Below are 16,657 nucleotides of genomic sequence, written 5' to 3'. Positions count from 1 at the left end.
TTGTGATTATCGGGGATTTGTGTACGGATGTATTACGGAGCCCGTTATGTCTATAGAACAATAAAGAAGACGCTACCGATGGCACGTGACACCACAGAGGTTTTAATTTAATTTACAAACAGTTAGATTTTAAGTATACCATGTAGACTGGCAGACGCAAGATTAATAAATAATTAAAATAAAGGACTACAGGAAGACGCGCGCGCTGTTGAAAGTTTCATCGATCTGCGCGCTCTCGTCGCGTGACGCCGAGTTGAGTTCACTGGGGTCTGGCGGAACGGCGGGAATACTCCGTAACGGTTCCTCGGCGGATGTGCTTTAAATTTCCATCGTGAACGGAGTTCATTTCGGAGCTGTAGTTAGTCTGAAATGTAAGCCCGTTACCGGATTCCGAGGCTGTGGAAAGCGAAATGACAGCTCGGTTCGTGCTTGAGGAGGGGTCAACGGTCTCATATCTGAGGTAAATGACAGTTCGTGTGTTTGTCGTTGTTTAATTTAATTAGAACGGAAAACTGAGGTGAAGTTAAAGAAAATAACGTTTTTATTTACTAAATTTATTCATGTCATATTAAGCTTTTACGCTTTAGTCCAACTTCTGAGAGCAGTTTCATACAATTTGCTGTGAAGAATTTGTTTTTGACGTTATTTTTTTTTATTTGGACAGTAACGTTAACGTTATATTTTTGTTTTCGTTCATTTTTATGGATGACAAAAAGTGACTGTTTCGTTTATTTTCTTTTACGCACATTGGTTTGAAGAAGCCTTCTTATAATTATTATTATTATTGTTATTATTATTTTGTAATATCAAAAAGGTGACCAAAAGAGATACTTAACTCAAAAATAATCTAATGTTGTTCCAAACCTAAATAGAAATGTCTCGGTCACCGTTCACTTTCATTGCACCTGTTTTCCATACAAATAAATTAACAGTAACGTTAAGGCTGTTATTCCGCCGCACGCCTCCTTTTGTTTTCCACGAAAGAAAAAAACACATATTTAAAATTTTCTAAACTGACTCCAAATCCTCCGAAAGATTTATTATCGTATTGCACGCCCAGTGTTTTCAGTGTAATTGAATGATTTCCGATGCTCTGACTGATTTACGGTGCATGCGAGTTTTCTTGTGAACCAAATAAAAATTCTTAGTGTTCAGTGCAGGAACGTTAAATGAATGCAAAGCGAGCATAAAGACACTGTTGTGATACTCTTTGTCTCACGTAGTTCATATGATGACTGTGTGATGGTCCTTAGAGAATATCAATCATTGTATTTATATCATATCATTATAAGTGTCCTTTGACTTGTCTTGAAACATTCGTTCTTTTGGCAGGTTTTGCTTATGAAATCTGGCTTACCCAAAGGTTTTTTTTTTTTTTTTTTAAGAACAGGCAGTGTGGTCATCTTCTGTTCTGATCCTGACAAGAGAGAGAGAGAGGAAAAAAGAGGTAGAGATAAACAGTGTATATGTGTGCTGTCTCTCCCTGTCTAATGAGTGACTAAGCACTTCGGTTACTGCCCTTACAGAGCCATCATGGATCATTAAAGCTTTAGTAGTTGTAGTTGTGTTTGATGAGGAGTTATTAAGGCATAGTAATTACTGTTCTTTCTTCCCTAGAGAACACACTATAAAAATTTGGCCCACCAGCATACAGTAGCATCGCCCGGGACATCGCCTCTCGCAAGCATGCAATCTGTCAGATCCTCGGAGACAGATAGATAATCTTTCTTTCCATTTGATTCAGGCCTTAACGGGTGCTCAGAGTCATTAAATATGAAAAATAAGTCATTTGAAGTGTTGAATGAAGATTAATGGCCAACCTCCAAATAGATCCTGAAGTTCTATGTGATTGACTTCACATTAATTTGAATGTCATTTTGGCTTCGTGACCTGTTCCTGAACCATTGGGAATTGTGATTTACTAGATATGTGCTCTGTAATTTTTCGGTTCTAGGAAAGCTGTTGATAAGCAATTATTTTGATCATTTCTGGTCAATGTTGCGGTTGCAACACAATTACCAGAATTCCCTTTGGCCTGGTTCCACGTTCTGCTTGTAAGCTGAAAAAAATAGTGGTCTACTTGTTTCCAATACACAAAGCAGCACAAAGACCTTGTCAGACCTAATAAAGATGAGAAAAGACAAGCCACAAGCCCTGTTTCTATCTCAGAACAGTAGTTGACTTGAAATCAACAGCCTTTCTGTCACATCTTACATGTGTTGTGCTCTAAAGGTGGATCTTTCATTACCTCCTACATTTATCCATTAGAATAACCTTTCACAAGTGGCTGCATTATTAAATTAGTCTTGTCGAGACAAGCAAAGATTGAATACAGCGGACGGTTAACCTGGATGGCAGTTATTTAACAATGCTGAAAATGGCTAAGAGGCGGCAAATAATTTTCTGAGAGCTGACCTCTTTTCCATTACTTGTCTTGTAAACTTGTCTTAGCTGTTAATTGACTGAATCTTCTTAAAGGGGTCATATGATGCGATTTCAAGTTTTCCTTTCTCTTTGGAGTGTTACAAGCTGATTGTGCATAGATAAGATCCCTGAAGTTGCAAAGACTAAAGTCTCAAAACCAAAGAGATATTCTTTATCAAAGTTAAGACTCTGCCACGCCCCCCTAAAACGGCTCGTTCTAACACACCCCCACATATCTATGTCACTATGTGGAAATATTTGCATAATGCACCCAAATGTGCACGCAAAGAAAGAAGGCATGGTTTCAGTAACCGCAGTTAGTGTTGAAGCAGCCATGTCAGGGAGACGCTGTGTGTTTCTAGACGAAAGCAAAAGCACTTTATTTGGCCTACCAGAAGTAGATGCATTTAGGAATCTTTAAGATTACTTACAACAGAACAGCAATGCAAAGGAGGGGGCTTTGTAGAAAACGAAGCGTTTGAGAGAGGCGGGGCATAGAGGACCTACAATAATGTACAGTATTTGAAAAATAATGTGTTTTTTGAACATTAAAGCATGTCAACATATCCTGTTACACCAAATACACAAAATAATGATCTTTAAAAAAGCATCATATGACCCCTTTAAAAGGAGGTTAATGAAATCTATTATTTGCTTTAAACTATCGATTAGGTTTAGATACGACATGCGTTGCTTTTGCAGTTACAGTGAAACGTATGGGTACAGTATCTCTCTTTCGCTCTTCCTCACTGTCTCTCTCTCATTTTCTGTGCTTGCGGAGGGGTGACATTCGCAGGTTCCATCAGTAAGACACACATGGTTTTCTCCTCTTTCCTCTCCAGCTCACTGCACTGTGCCAGCCCTTAATGAGCTCTGTAATGCAGATTTTAGACGTGACGATTTGTTTGTTTCTTCAGCAGGCCTTTTATCAAGATACTCACTTCTTCCTACCAGGAGCTGCTATTTAAATGCTAAACTCTGCCTTGTAGCCATCATACTCTGTGGAATAGTTCTTGTTGTTTTCTTGTTTTAACAGACATTGTGCAGGTTTGTGCTATAATTTTAACACTTCCTAGACCCTGGCATCACGCCTTCGCTTTAGAAGGAAATACTATGAATTTGCATGCTTGCTGTCTTCGAAAGCACATGCCAGGCTTTATTGTTCATGCTCTGTTTTGTTGTAGAGGGCGTCGGGGGTTATATACTAAGCCCTGAGCCAAGCTTTGAGCTTACTTATACAGTCAGCAAGAACTGAGCTGTCTCTAAGGAGCAGCCTAACTCTCATGGGACTCCCTCTTGCCGTGGCAGAGAGCTTCTCTGATGGATGGTGCAATGCTGAAGCCACATGGTCATCATCCCAATGTATATGGTGTCAAACCTTGTGTAAAACACCTTCTGTCTTCCCCTGACCATGACTGCTGTTCCCAAAATGATCTTCTGGAAGAAACAGGATTCAAGCGCATTATAAAAGTAATCCTAACTCTAGGGGAGTTGGAAAATTAGCCTATTTTCAAAAATAGTGGAGTGTTCCTTTAAGACAAGCAACATCAGTGGGAGATTTTATGTCCTTTTTTGTGAACTTGCTCTAGATACAAGCATGTAGCAAGTGGGTACAAGTGAAACACACAGCTTTCTCCTTGTCCTACAAAATGTTGTTTGTATCCCAGTTTCCCTTGGTGTAACGCTATCAATAGCACTCAAGACACCTTTATGAAAATGTATGACTCGCCACGGTCCCTCTGAGAATGTTTTTTTGACAGAACAGTTATGTTTAGATAACCTGAGCTTTATAGAAAATGATGAACCACTTGGTGCACTAGTATTTATTTCCTGACACCCTGTCTTATCTTCTCCAGGTCATTAAAGTGCTGAATTCACAGTGCAGCCCACAGATGCATTAGAAAACAAACTTCATCACCAGAAGGCTTGGAGACAAAGCACTCCTGTTCATGGAGGGCCGCTGGACCCTGCTGCTGTTTCTGGGGGCGTACCTGGTCCTCCTGGCTGCTGAGACACGCTTGATTACAGGCCAAGGCATCTACACCAACACGTGGGCTGTCCACATTGAAGGGGGAGCCGAGGAGGCTGAGAAGATTGCACACAAACATGGTTTCATCAGTCACGGGCAGGTGAGTGCTATCTCTTGTATCTTGTGAGAGTTGCTACATTTGTGTATGTGGACATAAGGCTGCATGAGGCTTGTAGTGATGTTCTAGTATATCTTTCACCTTCTTGCTGTCAAGCTCTGTTGCTTTACACAAGAGGAAGACAGATTTACACACACTCACATATATACTCGCACAATTGCGAAGGCCCCTTCGAGAAGTCCTTGTAGATGCTTGTTGAGTCACCTTTCCCCTCCGTCTGTCACTGTTCAATTCATTAAGATGGAGATGCGTCAGCTGTGATTGGGGAAATTAATTTCGGCTTATGTTGTATTCTTTTTCCTTGCAGCCCGCATTGTCTCGTTTGTCTTGCCAGATGTTCCCTCTTCTGTTGTTATGGCATTAAACGCTTAGCTGGAAGACGAAAAGCAGGAATGTATCTGACAGCTGAAACATTGTATGTGAATTAATCCCTGCGAGTGCAATGCCCTCTGAGCTCGCTGTGAGGAGTCTGTGAATAGCACGTGTGTGGGAGGACAGGAGTGGAAAGAGATGCCAAAATGAAGCTCTCCTCTCTTCTCCCTTCTACTCCTCCTCTCCTCTCCTCTCCTCTCTAGGGATTACAGCGGAAACCAAGGAAATGCTTTAAGCGCCACCTGCTGGCAGATAGTGAATCTGCGTCTCATTCAGCTCGTGTGATGTGTGTTTCATGCAGATATTTTTATGTATAGTTCCACAAAACTGAAGTCAAACCATTCTGTTTTTGCTTCAAATTTAGAAATTATTCAATGTAATTTAGATTTTAAAAAATCCTCATGTTGCATGTATGCAGCATATTTGTTTGGATAATGATTATTATTATGTTTAATGATTATTAAACATAATTATATCATTGTTTGGAAATGATTGCCTCTCATTTTAAATGGAAAGAGCACAGACAAAGCCTTGTTTTGTTTATATGAAGATATTTCTTTTATTTGTGTTACTTATTTATTTGATTTGGGGCTTGTTTTAAAATGTTAATTTAGTTTTGTTATTTACATTTACATTATATTTAAATTTTGTTATTTAGCAGATGCTTTTATCCAAAGCGACTTACAAATGAGGACAATAGAAGCAATCAAAACCAACAAAAGAGCAATAATATACAAGTGCTGTATTAGTATATTATTATAGTTATATTTCAATTTCACAAAGAAACATGCAGCATTTTGTCCAAGCAATAATAAAAGGACACATTTATTTATAATTTGTCTTAAAAAAAAAAAATCGTGGATCGAATCGTGAGTTGAGTTAATCGTTACATCCCTACTCCTCTCCTCTCCTCTCCTCTCACATTTACCCTACTGTAAATCAAACCATAAACACTAAACACTTTTAACCCTGCTTGAGATCCTGATCATAACTTAACTTTCTCTTGGCCTAGTTGGTCCAGTAATTCTAATTTGACTTGCCCTGCCAACATTTCTGCTGGCCCCACCACAAAATAATATATATATATATTTAGCAATGCATTTTTTATTTGCTAGAAATCATAATTAAAATTTTGTAAAATGTTTCTCTTGTATAAAAAAATCTATCTGTCTTTCTGTCTGTCTGTCTACCTGTCTATCCTTAGTCAAGAGTCTCCTTTCTAATGTAAACTGACAGAGCTGAACAAATTAAGTCACTCATTTTCGACCGATACAAACCAGCGATTCTGGTACACACATCTCAGACATCCATTACTAAGGAGATAATAAGCTGGAGGGGAGCAGTATTAGATAATTCAGTTTTAATTCCTTTGTTTATGCAGTGTCAGAAGTCAACCAAACACATTAAAATAACTATTCTGGTGGAACTTCAATTATTCCTCTGATACAAAGTCATGATATTGTTCTTAAACGGCATATGTTGCATGAAAAGCATAAATAACTGGTGTCAGATCAGTGGGAAGGGTACTCACCAACTGAAGCCAGTAGTATATGTAACAGTTTCCATTGGAAGAATGTTACAGAAGTTAATTTAATGATTGTGTGTGTGGGTGACAGGAGGGAAAATGTGGCCTACAGTGCAAGCAGGCAAGTGAAAATTAATGTGTGCAAATGTGGCAAATTTTTAGGCACTCCGTTTCAAATAAGTGTGGACTTGTACATAAATTAATTCCATCACGGTAAAAACGGGTTATTATTTAATTGTTGTACACATGCATGGATGTCTTTGGCCATTCCATTGTGCTGTTTTTGTTTGTTTGTATGTTTTTTTGTTTTGTTTTGTTTTGTTTTGCAAAATGGTTCTTTTTAAAAAATTGTTTAAAACTTTTTTTAAAAAGCATCTTTCCATTCAATTGTGGTCAATCTTGCTCCCGAGGTGATTTTTAGTCAATCTATGAAAGTCAAGGACACAGGTGTCCTAGCAGAGTAACTACATGTATAGTTCATATTTATAGCCATGTTCCACTGTTGTTTGACAATAGACTTGTGCCGGTATTCGGTAATGCGATATATCTCTCGTTTCAGAACTAAATCATCCGCGATCGTTTTGTCTGTCTCGCCTCACTCTTCTTGTCAGTCAGCTCGACTCACTCTCCTCACTGGATAAATGAAATCTGATCTGTGATGCGACTGTCGTTCGGCACGCTGCATTGAGCAGCCGTGTTCAGTTTTTAATTGTAGTGTCTGTTCCTTTACTGAACCAAAATATTTTTATTACTATAAAAAATCTAAACGACTGTGGGTGTCGGTGCCGCGGTGGGCAAGTGACATAACCGGTGTTGCGGCTTAACACCGGTATCACCGTCAGCACCGTCTATCGCGGCAAGCCTACTGCACACCAAAATTTTTGTTTTTCTTAAAATTTTAATGTAGGTATACGAGTGCTCTTAAACAAAAATGTGAGTGTAGAGACCTGTCAGATGTCACATCAACAACTGCGCAAGCTGCACACAAACACGTGAAGTTTGATTTAAACAGCTTGAGAACTTTTCCACTCCATCCTTGTTAAAAAAAATCTTGCGTTGTGATAGACTGTGCTGTGTGTACATGCACATTTTGTGTTTGCATGGAATTCCTGGCGTTCATTAGTGTGGCATAATGAACAAGCTCTCCCTGCATCTCCATTGATTTATGCCTAACACTGACCTGTCAATCAAACACGGGACACTTTCACACCCAGCACGGCAGATTGATTTTTCATTATTCATTTCAGACTCTCAGACAGATTGTGAGAGTCCTTGAAGGATCCCTGTGTTCTGAGTTGAATTTTTGATGCCATATGGCGCTTTCTCTCGTCTCCCTCTCTCTCTCCATTTGATGTTATTTTTTTCTGCTCAGAAAACGACTTGAGCTGAGAGCTTTGCAATGCGGGTCTCTGGGTAAGGAGGCGTGGCACGCTAATCCAAAGTGCTGCCGCCACAGCCTTGTTTTGGTGTGGAGCTTCCTTGCAGCGATCCACCAGAAATCCTACACCTCTGAAATGATATCGCTTTAAAAATGCGTTATATAGAGAGAGGAACAGAAAGCGAGAGACTGAGATGAAAAGTAGCGAGACTGTGAAAACAGGACGAGAAATAGTAGCAAAAAAGAATGGATGAAAGCGAGAAATTGATTCAGGGAGAGCTAAGCAGTAAGACTCTGAGATGACAGGAAAGTTGAGCAATACATGTATGAATGGAGCGGATGGTGGATAGATTGGCTAAAAATGGGCAGGATAGGAAGATGAAGATGTGAGACGTAGACCAAAATACTGCAAGAAGAGACAGAATCGTAGAATGTTTTTGAACATTTGATTTTTTAATTTACAGCTATTCTGTGTGATATTTCCAGCCAATTAGATTGTGGCCTGCAAAACAAAAAGTTCAAATTCAACACTCTTTATCAGGGCTCCAAACAAAAAAAATCGAGTAAGAAGCCATTGGCTCCTATAAGAAAATATTTTAGGCGCCAAATTATTTTTTTAGGTGCCACAGAATAAACGTTTTATTTATTTTATTATTATTTTATAACATTTCAATCATACTTTCATGTGATTATGTCTCATCTTTTCTTGAAATTATCAGCATTTTAATCGATCTTGTAGATGTTTCTGCGCCCATGTTAACGGACCAGAACGGATCAGAGCTTTCACATTGCACGCGATTGCGGTCTGCAGCAGTCATGCTGCGATCGTTTCCGCACGGAGTCTATAGGCCCGGGTATACTTCACTCTCCGCGTTCCATTCTGTCTCACGCACAGCCGTGTCCGCAGCTTTCAAAGTATACTCAACCACGGATGAGTGCGGACGGACGAGCTCGACACAGGCGCAAGTCTATTTCTGCTGTGCTGCACGCGCTGAATTAAAGTGACAGCGCATTATTCGCGGTAAAAATTAACATGGATTGACACGGAAATTTAGTAATTACACCATAAATGCATATAATTAAAGTCTACTGGCACTCGTGGTGGTAGTTAAACAGTTATATTTATTGAGTTTAAACGTGACTATGTCTATGAAAGATTGTATTACTGTACTGTGATAAAAGAGAATTACAATGCTGAAAAAGCATTTTCAGAAACAACGTTTGGATTTGAAATCAATATAATGGATAAATGTTGTGTTTGTGGTAAACAGCCGCGGATCAGGAGCGGACTGCAAACGCGTCCTGTGCGAAAGCAAAATGAGTCTGCTGCTTCTGCACCGCATACACATACTGTATAGGCACTGCAGACGGAGTACGTGTGAACTTGGCGCAACAAATCTAGTTCAACATCTGAGGCAACGCCACAAAGAGCTCTATGGCCTTTGTATTTTTTTCTGCCATATGTCTATTCTACAGACATTTTGTCTGATTGAAGTATCACTATAAATAGTTATAACTTATAAAAAGAAGGCTTTAAAAAGATCGGTATCGGCAGATACTGCTTTCTGTGATCGGCGATTGGTGATCGGCCTCAAAAATCATGATCAGAGCACCCCTAGTTGCAATGTTTTCAAGCTTTACACGTTTTTCGCAGTTTGAGTTTTTACATGAGACATTTCAGTAAGTTGTACTGTAGGCTTTCTTATAAAATAGGCTACGTTTTGATGTTAATCAGGGTTCCCGCGGGTCCTTAAAAAGTCTTAAAATGTCTTAAATTTACTTGTATCAAATTTAAGGTCATAAATTGTACAAGGAAGTCTTAATTATGATTTCAAGAGGTCTTAAATTTGGGTACAGACCAGAATTGCGATACAGTTTAATGTTACGATTAAAATTCAAAAGGCTATGATTTTACTAAATAAATATGAGCGCTGCACCTTTCAAAGTCCGGTGCTGCGCTGCTTTGTGTTCTGCCGTTGCCGGGGAAACAGATCCGAAAGCGCCTCCTGCTGGCAGAGAATGAATGTGCATTTTTAGTAAAGCTGTTGTTGTGAGTAAGGTATTCCTGCAATACCGGAGGCTGTAGTTTCAGGACCACATTTCTAGGACCCTATAGTAAAAAAAAATACAATTATTTATTTTTATTTTTTTTGTATGTACAGTGCCTATAGAAAGTCTTCATACCCATTCATTTTATTTTTATTTTTTTTACATTTTATGTTGCGTTGTTAAACGGCTTTAAATTACTTTTTTTCCCCCCACATAAATCTACACCCCACTCACAATAATGACAAAGCAAAACCCAGATTTAGCACAACTTTGCAAATTTATTAAAAAGGAAACACTGGGAAAAAAAATGACATTGCACAAGTCTTCATACCCTTAACTCAAAACTTAGTTGAAGCACTTTGTCAACAATTACAGCCTCAGGTCTTTTTGTGTATGATGCAACAAGCTTTGCACATCTGCATTTGGGTTTTTTGACATTCTTCTCTTTAGATCATCTCAAGCTCTGTCAGGTTGGCTGGGGGACCATCGGTGGACAGCCATTTATAGGTTTCTCCAAAGATGTCTGATTGGCTCCAAGTCCCATCTCTGGCCAGGCCACTCAAGGACGTTCATAGAGTCGTCCCTAAGCCACTGCTGCATTGTCTTGGCTGTGTGCGTAGGGTATTTGTCATGTTGGAAGTTGAACTTTCAGCCCAGTCTGAGGTTCTGAGCGCTCTGAACCAGGTTTTCATTAAGGATATCTCTGTATTTAGCTGCATTCAGCTTTCCATCTTTTCTGATCACTTCCCCAGTCCCTGCCGCTGAAAAACACCCCACTGCATGATGCTGCTGCTACCATGCTTCACCGTTGGGATGGTATTATGCAGGTGATAAGCAGTGCTTGGTTTCCCTCAGACATGAACAAGGAACTGAGGTTCAGCAGACCAGATAATCTTTTATTTAGGTGTATTTTTGTAAATTCCAATCAGGGTTTCATGTATCTTTACTGAGGAGAAGGTTAAGCCGCAACACCGGTTACGTCACTTGCCCACCGTGCCACCGCCCCCCAAAAAAACATTTAGTTCAGTTAGAGGACAGACACTACAATTAAAAAATTTACGTGACTGCTCAATGTAGCGACTGTCGTTCGGCAAGCATCACAGATCAGCAGCTGGAGTCAGATTTATCACGTGAAGGAGAGTGAGTTGAGCTGACTGACAAGAAGAGTGAGGTGAGAAGATTTAGTTTGAAATTAAATGCAAAAGCATTTGGCGATATTTTGGATTTTGAAAAGCCTTTTGACTTTTTTTATTTATCTAAAGTGATTTTGGATTTTATTTTTTTATATTCGTTTCTTATTTATTTGGTTCCACAGTGTTTGCTGATTTTTACTTTTTTTAAACTTTGTGTAATTTATTTTATTTTACATCAAGGTGTATGCCGTGCCACCAACTTTCTTATTCATTTTGCTAATAAACGTTCTATATTTCTTATTTATTTAGTGTATTTTTATTCGTTTTGTTAATAAAAATGTTTAATATAAGTGAGTTTGTCGTTGTACTGTTTTGTTCTTGTCCATTCATGCAGTTGACTCTGAATTGCTGCTAAATTGAAAGTGAAAGTAGGATGTGCACTGGCATTTTTAAGCTATTTAAAAGTGAAGGAAAAGAGGGAAAACTCCAACAAACACAAACCCCTCCCCACCCCCCGGTGATACTGGTATTACCGGTGTTGTCACACGTCGATGTCTGCCATCTAGTGGTAGGGAATACAAATGAGATATTACACCATATTAGGAACTACGGTCTATTTTATTAAGTATGACATCTTGTCGCAATTTTGCGACTTTGGCGCTTAGAGGGTTAACTGGTGGGAAAAATTTCATCACCGTCACAACCCTGCAGGTTAGGATACATTGTAACACAAAATATAACTGTTTTTGTACACTGTAAGTCCACAGTGTCTTTGGTCTTTTAGTGTCATCCCTGAGGCTCAGTGTGAGCCCAAAACAGTGATTAAGACTGACAAAAGTGACATCAGGTCAACAAATGACCCGTCCAAAATGACGGAAGACACCTTATTCAACTGTTGAGGAACGATGTGACGTATGAGACATTTATCCAGGCCCATAATTACTTGATTGCCTGGCCAGAATCCTGCAGGGAAGGCTTTGGCCTGTACTTAGGTGAGAACGGATGGATAGATGAAGATAAAAGAATGAGAGTGGGGCTTAAATGTCACGTTTCTAGAGCTGTCATCCCTTAGAGCGATAGTATATTCCTGTGAGGAGGTGGGAGGAAGTTAGAGAGGACCTGGGGGAGTGAGACTGAGTTCCACATGCTGTCACGCTGGAGGCTGTGAATGTCACTGAACAGGTGAAGAGTGTGCATGCAATGACTCTTAAGCCTGCTTTCAACACCTTACCAAGCCTTGGCCATAACTAAAGCCGAATTCCTACTGTGCAGGTAATTGTACAGTTCACTCCAATACAGCTTGACTAGGGTTGTGACGGTGAGGAAATTTTCCCACCGGTTAATCGACGTGTGACAACACCGGTAATACCGGTATCACCGCGGGGGCGGGGCGGGGGCGTTCCCTCTTTCCCTTCGCTTTTAAATAGCTTGTTTAAATCATCCACGATCGTCTTGTCTGTCTCACCTCACTCTTCTTGTCAGTCAGCTGGACTCACTCTCCTTACTGGAGAAATTAAATCTGATCTGTGATACGACTGTCGTTTGGCACGCTGCATTGAGCAGCCGCGTTCAGTTTTTAATTGTAGTGTCTGTTCTTTTACTGAACTAAATGATTTTTATTTCTATAAAAAATCAAAACGACGGTGGGGGTCGGTGACATGGTGGGCAAGTGACGTAACCGGTGTTGCGGCTTAACACCGGTATCACCGCCAACACCGTCTATCGCGGCAAGCCTAATCTTGACCTGTTCCCTGTCATTTCCACAACCAATTTAAGAGCTATCACTAGTGCGGATATGCTATTTCATAGTATAACACAAGCTGAACAGGCTGTTATAAGTCAATTTGACTTTCCCAACTTCCTGACTACTAGACATTTCAAGGGCCTCACACTGTCCACACACCTGCCGCTTTTCACTACCACTACTGTAATGAGCATACCTGAGGAACATGGATTTTGAGATGGGGAATGAGGAAAAAACCGAGGAACAACTGGTTCTTATCACTGCAAGTAAAAGGAATGAGTTTAGGGAGCAGTTCAGGAAAATGAATCTTCAACCTGAGAGTTGTGAACAGCTGCTGAACCCATTTAGTGGAAAAGAGATGAAATAATTAGTAGTGGAGTAACACCATATGCTCTAGTTTTGCATTAGTGTTGTACGTGGCTGTAGCTTCAGAAACCATAGACACCTTCTTTGTCTTAAAGGTCAGTAGCCATTTAGCAGACCCTTTTATCTGAAGTGACTTGCTGCACATATAAATTTGCACCTTGAAGGGTTTTTACCCACTACATTTTGATTATCTACTTCTTGAAAACCCGCAAGCTATACATCTGCCACTCCACTTCTTGTCTCCAAAAAGCATTTGATTATATTTCTAGTACCCTTAAAGTATTCCACTTGCTCATTGGGCTAAACCAAAGACTGTGGTGCTGAATGCCGAGGCCATTGTTTCAGAGAAAAAGAGGAGGGTTGGGATTTGCATTTGGAAGAGGATTCTAGCATTTGTGAGGGTTTAATTTGGGATTTGAACAGCTTTCTTTGTCCCGACTGCAGTTGGTGTTGTTTTTGCGTTGTGCTTCGTTTATGTCGTGAATGTGTGTGTGTGAATAACGGCTTAGCAGGCAGCTGATCAGCACACTTCAGTGACGCATTTCACCCATCTTTCCCCACCTCTCTGCGTCTGCACACAAAAACACTCGTGATTGCTCCCATCGCTGAGCACAGCTCTCAAAGGCTTCTCTACGCTCATAGCTGCTGGTGGGGAAAATGGTGGCTGGTGTATTGTGGGCTGATTGCATTTGCCACAGTACCTTGATATCGTTGTCTTCTGTTTGATTTGAATGAGACAGGTCCTGGGATTGGGTACACAAAGCAAGTCTTTGGTTTCTGGGATTCTGAAGGTGGTGTAAACTAGGGCTGGGCGATATGTCAAAAATATCTTATCGATAATCGCCTTTAAAAAATCACGATATATGATAATATCGTCTACCCAAGCCCCCCCTCCACCATGCCCCGCCCCCGCTGAGACAACATTGCCGACATGCACCATAAACACACACCAGGTTCAGTTTGGACTTAATTATTGTCACATTAAAGTTTGGTTTTACTTTTCTTAGTTTGTGCTTAAACTAACAGAAAACATTAGCTTTGCAGTTATGTTGGTGTTGCTAATAATTTCCACTCTGTTATTATAAAATTTGTGTTTGAAATGAATTTCGTTTTGTGAGGAGAACTGTTGAGGAAAAATAATAGAACCCAAATGTAAGTTCATCATGGTGAAGTTGGACATTCTGGCGGTGATTGTGAGAATGTTAAATGCATGTTGATGTCATATAGTAATGTCTTGAAAAAAATATGCCTATTTCCAATGTTTCTCTTTCTTTTTGGCATTATCGCATGTGTAGACACATTTCATGATGGTACGTTTAATTTCCTTGATTATAACAATTGCAGCGTTGTTTTTAAACTAGTCAAGCTATAACGTATTTGATGGATTTCATGTATGACTAAAATCTAGGCCAGGGCGATAAAACAGTATCGATATTTATCGACGGTACACCTTCTTTGATAACGATAGAAAAAATGTTCGATATGGCACACAATATAGGCACGTGTTATGAGTGACGCAGACAGCACACACACGGTATCGAAGTCAAGGTATCGGTATCGATATCGAATATTTTTGAACGATACCCAGCCCTAGGTGTGCATCAGGGAGCGTCATCAGTGGCGCGCGAGATGCGGTGATGATGTACACTGTAAATCCTAACTAGTTCAGTTTACTTAAAAAAGTTTGGAAACCGATTGCCTTATTTTGGCAAAGTAAACTTAAAGGTAAAACTAAAGTTAATTTAATCAGTTTAAAGTAAAGAAAGCAAACTCTTCCTGAGTAAATTAAGTAATAAATATCAAGTTAGTTTAATGTCATTTCTAGTTAACATACTCCAGGATATTTACTAATCTTACTTAAGATGTAATAGTAAGATTACTTTATTAATTCCATTTAACTAACAGTGTTATTTTGTGTTCTGCAAACATCTTAAATGCTGTTATTCTCAACATGGATTTAATCTGCCATTTTAAGCTATGGGGACTTAAAACATTACGTGCAAACATTTTCTTCAAGTAAAGTGAACATATTTTTAGTAGTTCAACCAGCATGAAATGTACTTAACACAAGTTTGAATTTCTCAACCATTTATTTTTGTAAAAAAACAGCTAAAAAACTTAAAGAATATCACAATAAATAAAAAAAACTAAGCTTTTAAAACATCTGTGTTCTTATAATACTCTTTACAGACTTCTTGACTAAAAAGCACTTGTTGCTGTCATAATATTATCTGGACCTACTGGAACACCATTAAAAAGTAGAGCATTTTCAGAATGGTATGCAAACAGAACAGCAAAAATAAAATAAAGGCCTTTAAAACCAATCTATGACAATTCTTTCCTCCAACATGATTGACTTTATTGCGTTCACAATGAGGGCATGTCTTCTGATAGAACTGTGAGCAGGCCTACAACTGCTTCACTGAAGTCTGCAGCTACATCCACATCCTAAGTAGAGAAAGAAAAAATAGGTACGGTATGAATTTCTTCCTTTCAATACTGGAAATGTTCTAAAAGCATGCAGTGACAAGGGGCTGTTGAGAAAAATGTTAAAAAATGTTCTTTTAATTTAAGCAACTTTATTCATATTGATGACCAGAGTGAGTGTACAGTGATCTGCACATACATCAAGCACAAGGAAATGTAATCAAGCTTTAAATTATGATCACCAAAGAGAGATGACGAGATTTGTAGTGTGATAGTGACATTTCAGAATACATGATTTAAATCACAGAACATAAGTGTAAATTATCATTTGTGTCAACTATTACTGCATGCCTTCAAAAGACTTGGAATATTACACACACGTTCCATCGACTTTATTTTATTTGTACATTGTTTTCAATTATTAACATCATAGATGTGAATTTACAGAACTTTTTTTTGTTGTTGTTTTTTTTTAATCCAAAATGCCATTTGTACTGCATAACCCACCACTTAGAATTTAGAGCATTATCTCCCTTATTATGGAGTGATGGATCACACCCATCATTTACATGATTTTATCTTGAAGGGTTAGTTCAACCAAAAATGAAAATTAACCCATGATTTTCTCACTCTCAAGGCATCCTAGGTGTATATGACTTTCTTCTTTCAGACGAATATAATCAGAGTAATATTAAAAAATGTCCTGGCTCTTCCAAGCTTTATAATGGCAGTGGGTGGGTGTTTCTGTTCAACAGTTCAAAAGAAGTGCAATAAAGCGCATCCATCCATAATAAACCGTGCCTCACACCTTGTTGTTGCATTTTAATGTTTTGTTAGTCTAGCCCACGAGACACGCCGCTGCTGCGTTATTCATTCAAAATATTAGAGAAATATAGTAGCTCAATGCGGAGAAGATCTTGATTAGGTTAAAACCGAAACCAAGCCATTCACACAGAACGCATATTCAGCGCATTTTTTAGACAAACAAATACGACTGCTGCACTCAGGTCTCACACAAGAGATGTATAGAAAGCCATGCAAAGTTAAAACGGTTTAAACTTTTAGAAAATACGTTGCGAATTTGTGGAGGTT

General features: G+C 39.1%; 1 protein-coding gene across 3 annotated transcripts in view; it reads left to right on the top strand.

Annotated features, from left to right (window-relative positions):
- Positions 1 to 16,657, top strand: part of LOC107750721 (furin-1-like) — a 108,832-nt gene continuing 92,175 nt past the window's right edge. For all 3 annotated transcript variants that reach the window (XM_016566238.1, XM_016566237.1, XM_016566236.1), the window contains exons 1-2: positions 1 to 460; positions 4,281 to 4,553. In XM_016566238.1, the coding sequence (XP_016421724.1) occupies positions 4,374 to 4,553 (180 nt within the window). In that variant the 5' untranslated portion in view covers positions 1 to 460; positions 4,281 to 4,373. The remainder of the gene's footprint in view (positions 461 to 4,280; positions 4,554 to 16,657) is intronic.

The sequence above is a fragment of the Sinocyclocheilus rhinocerous genome, unplaced genomic scaffold (assembly GCF_001515625.1).
Source record: "Sinocyclocheilus rhinocerous isolate Xijiao unplaced genomic scaffold, SAMN03320098_v1.1 scaffold1143, whole genome shotgun sequence".
Classification (NCBI taxonomy): Eukaryota; Metazoa; Chordata; class Actinopteri; order Cypriniformes; family Cyprinidae; genus Sinocyclocheilus; species Sinocyclocheilus rhinocerous.
The sequence above is the reverse complement of the archived record's forward strand: the minus strand, read 5'-3'. Positions and strand labels throughout refer to the sequence as shown.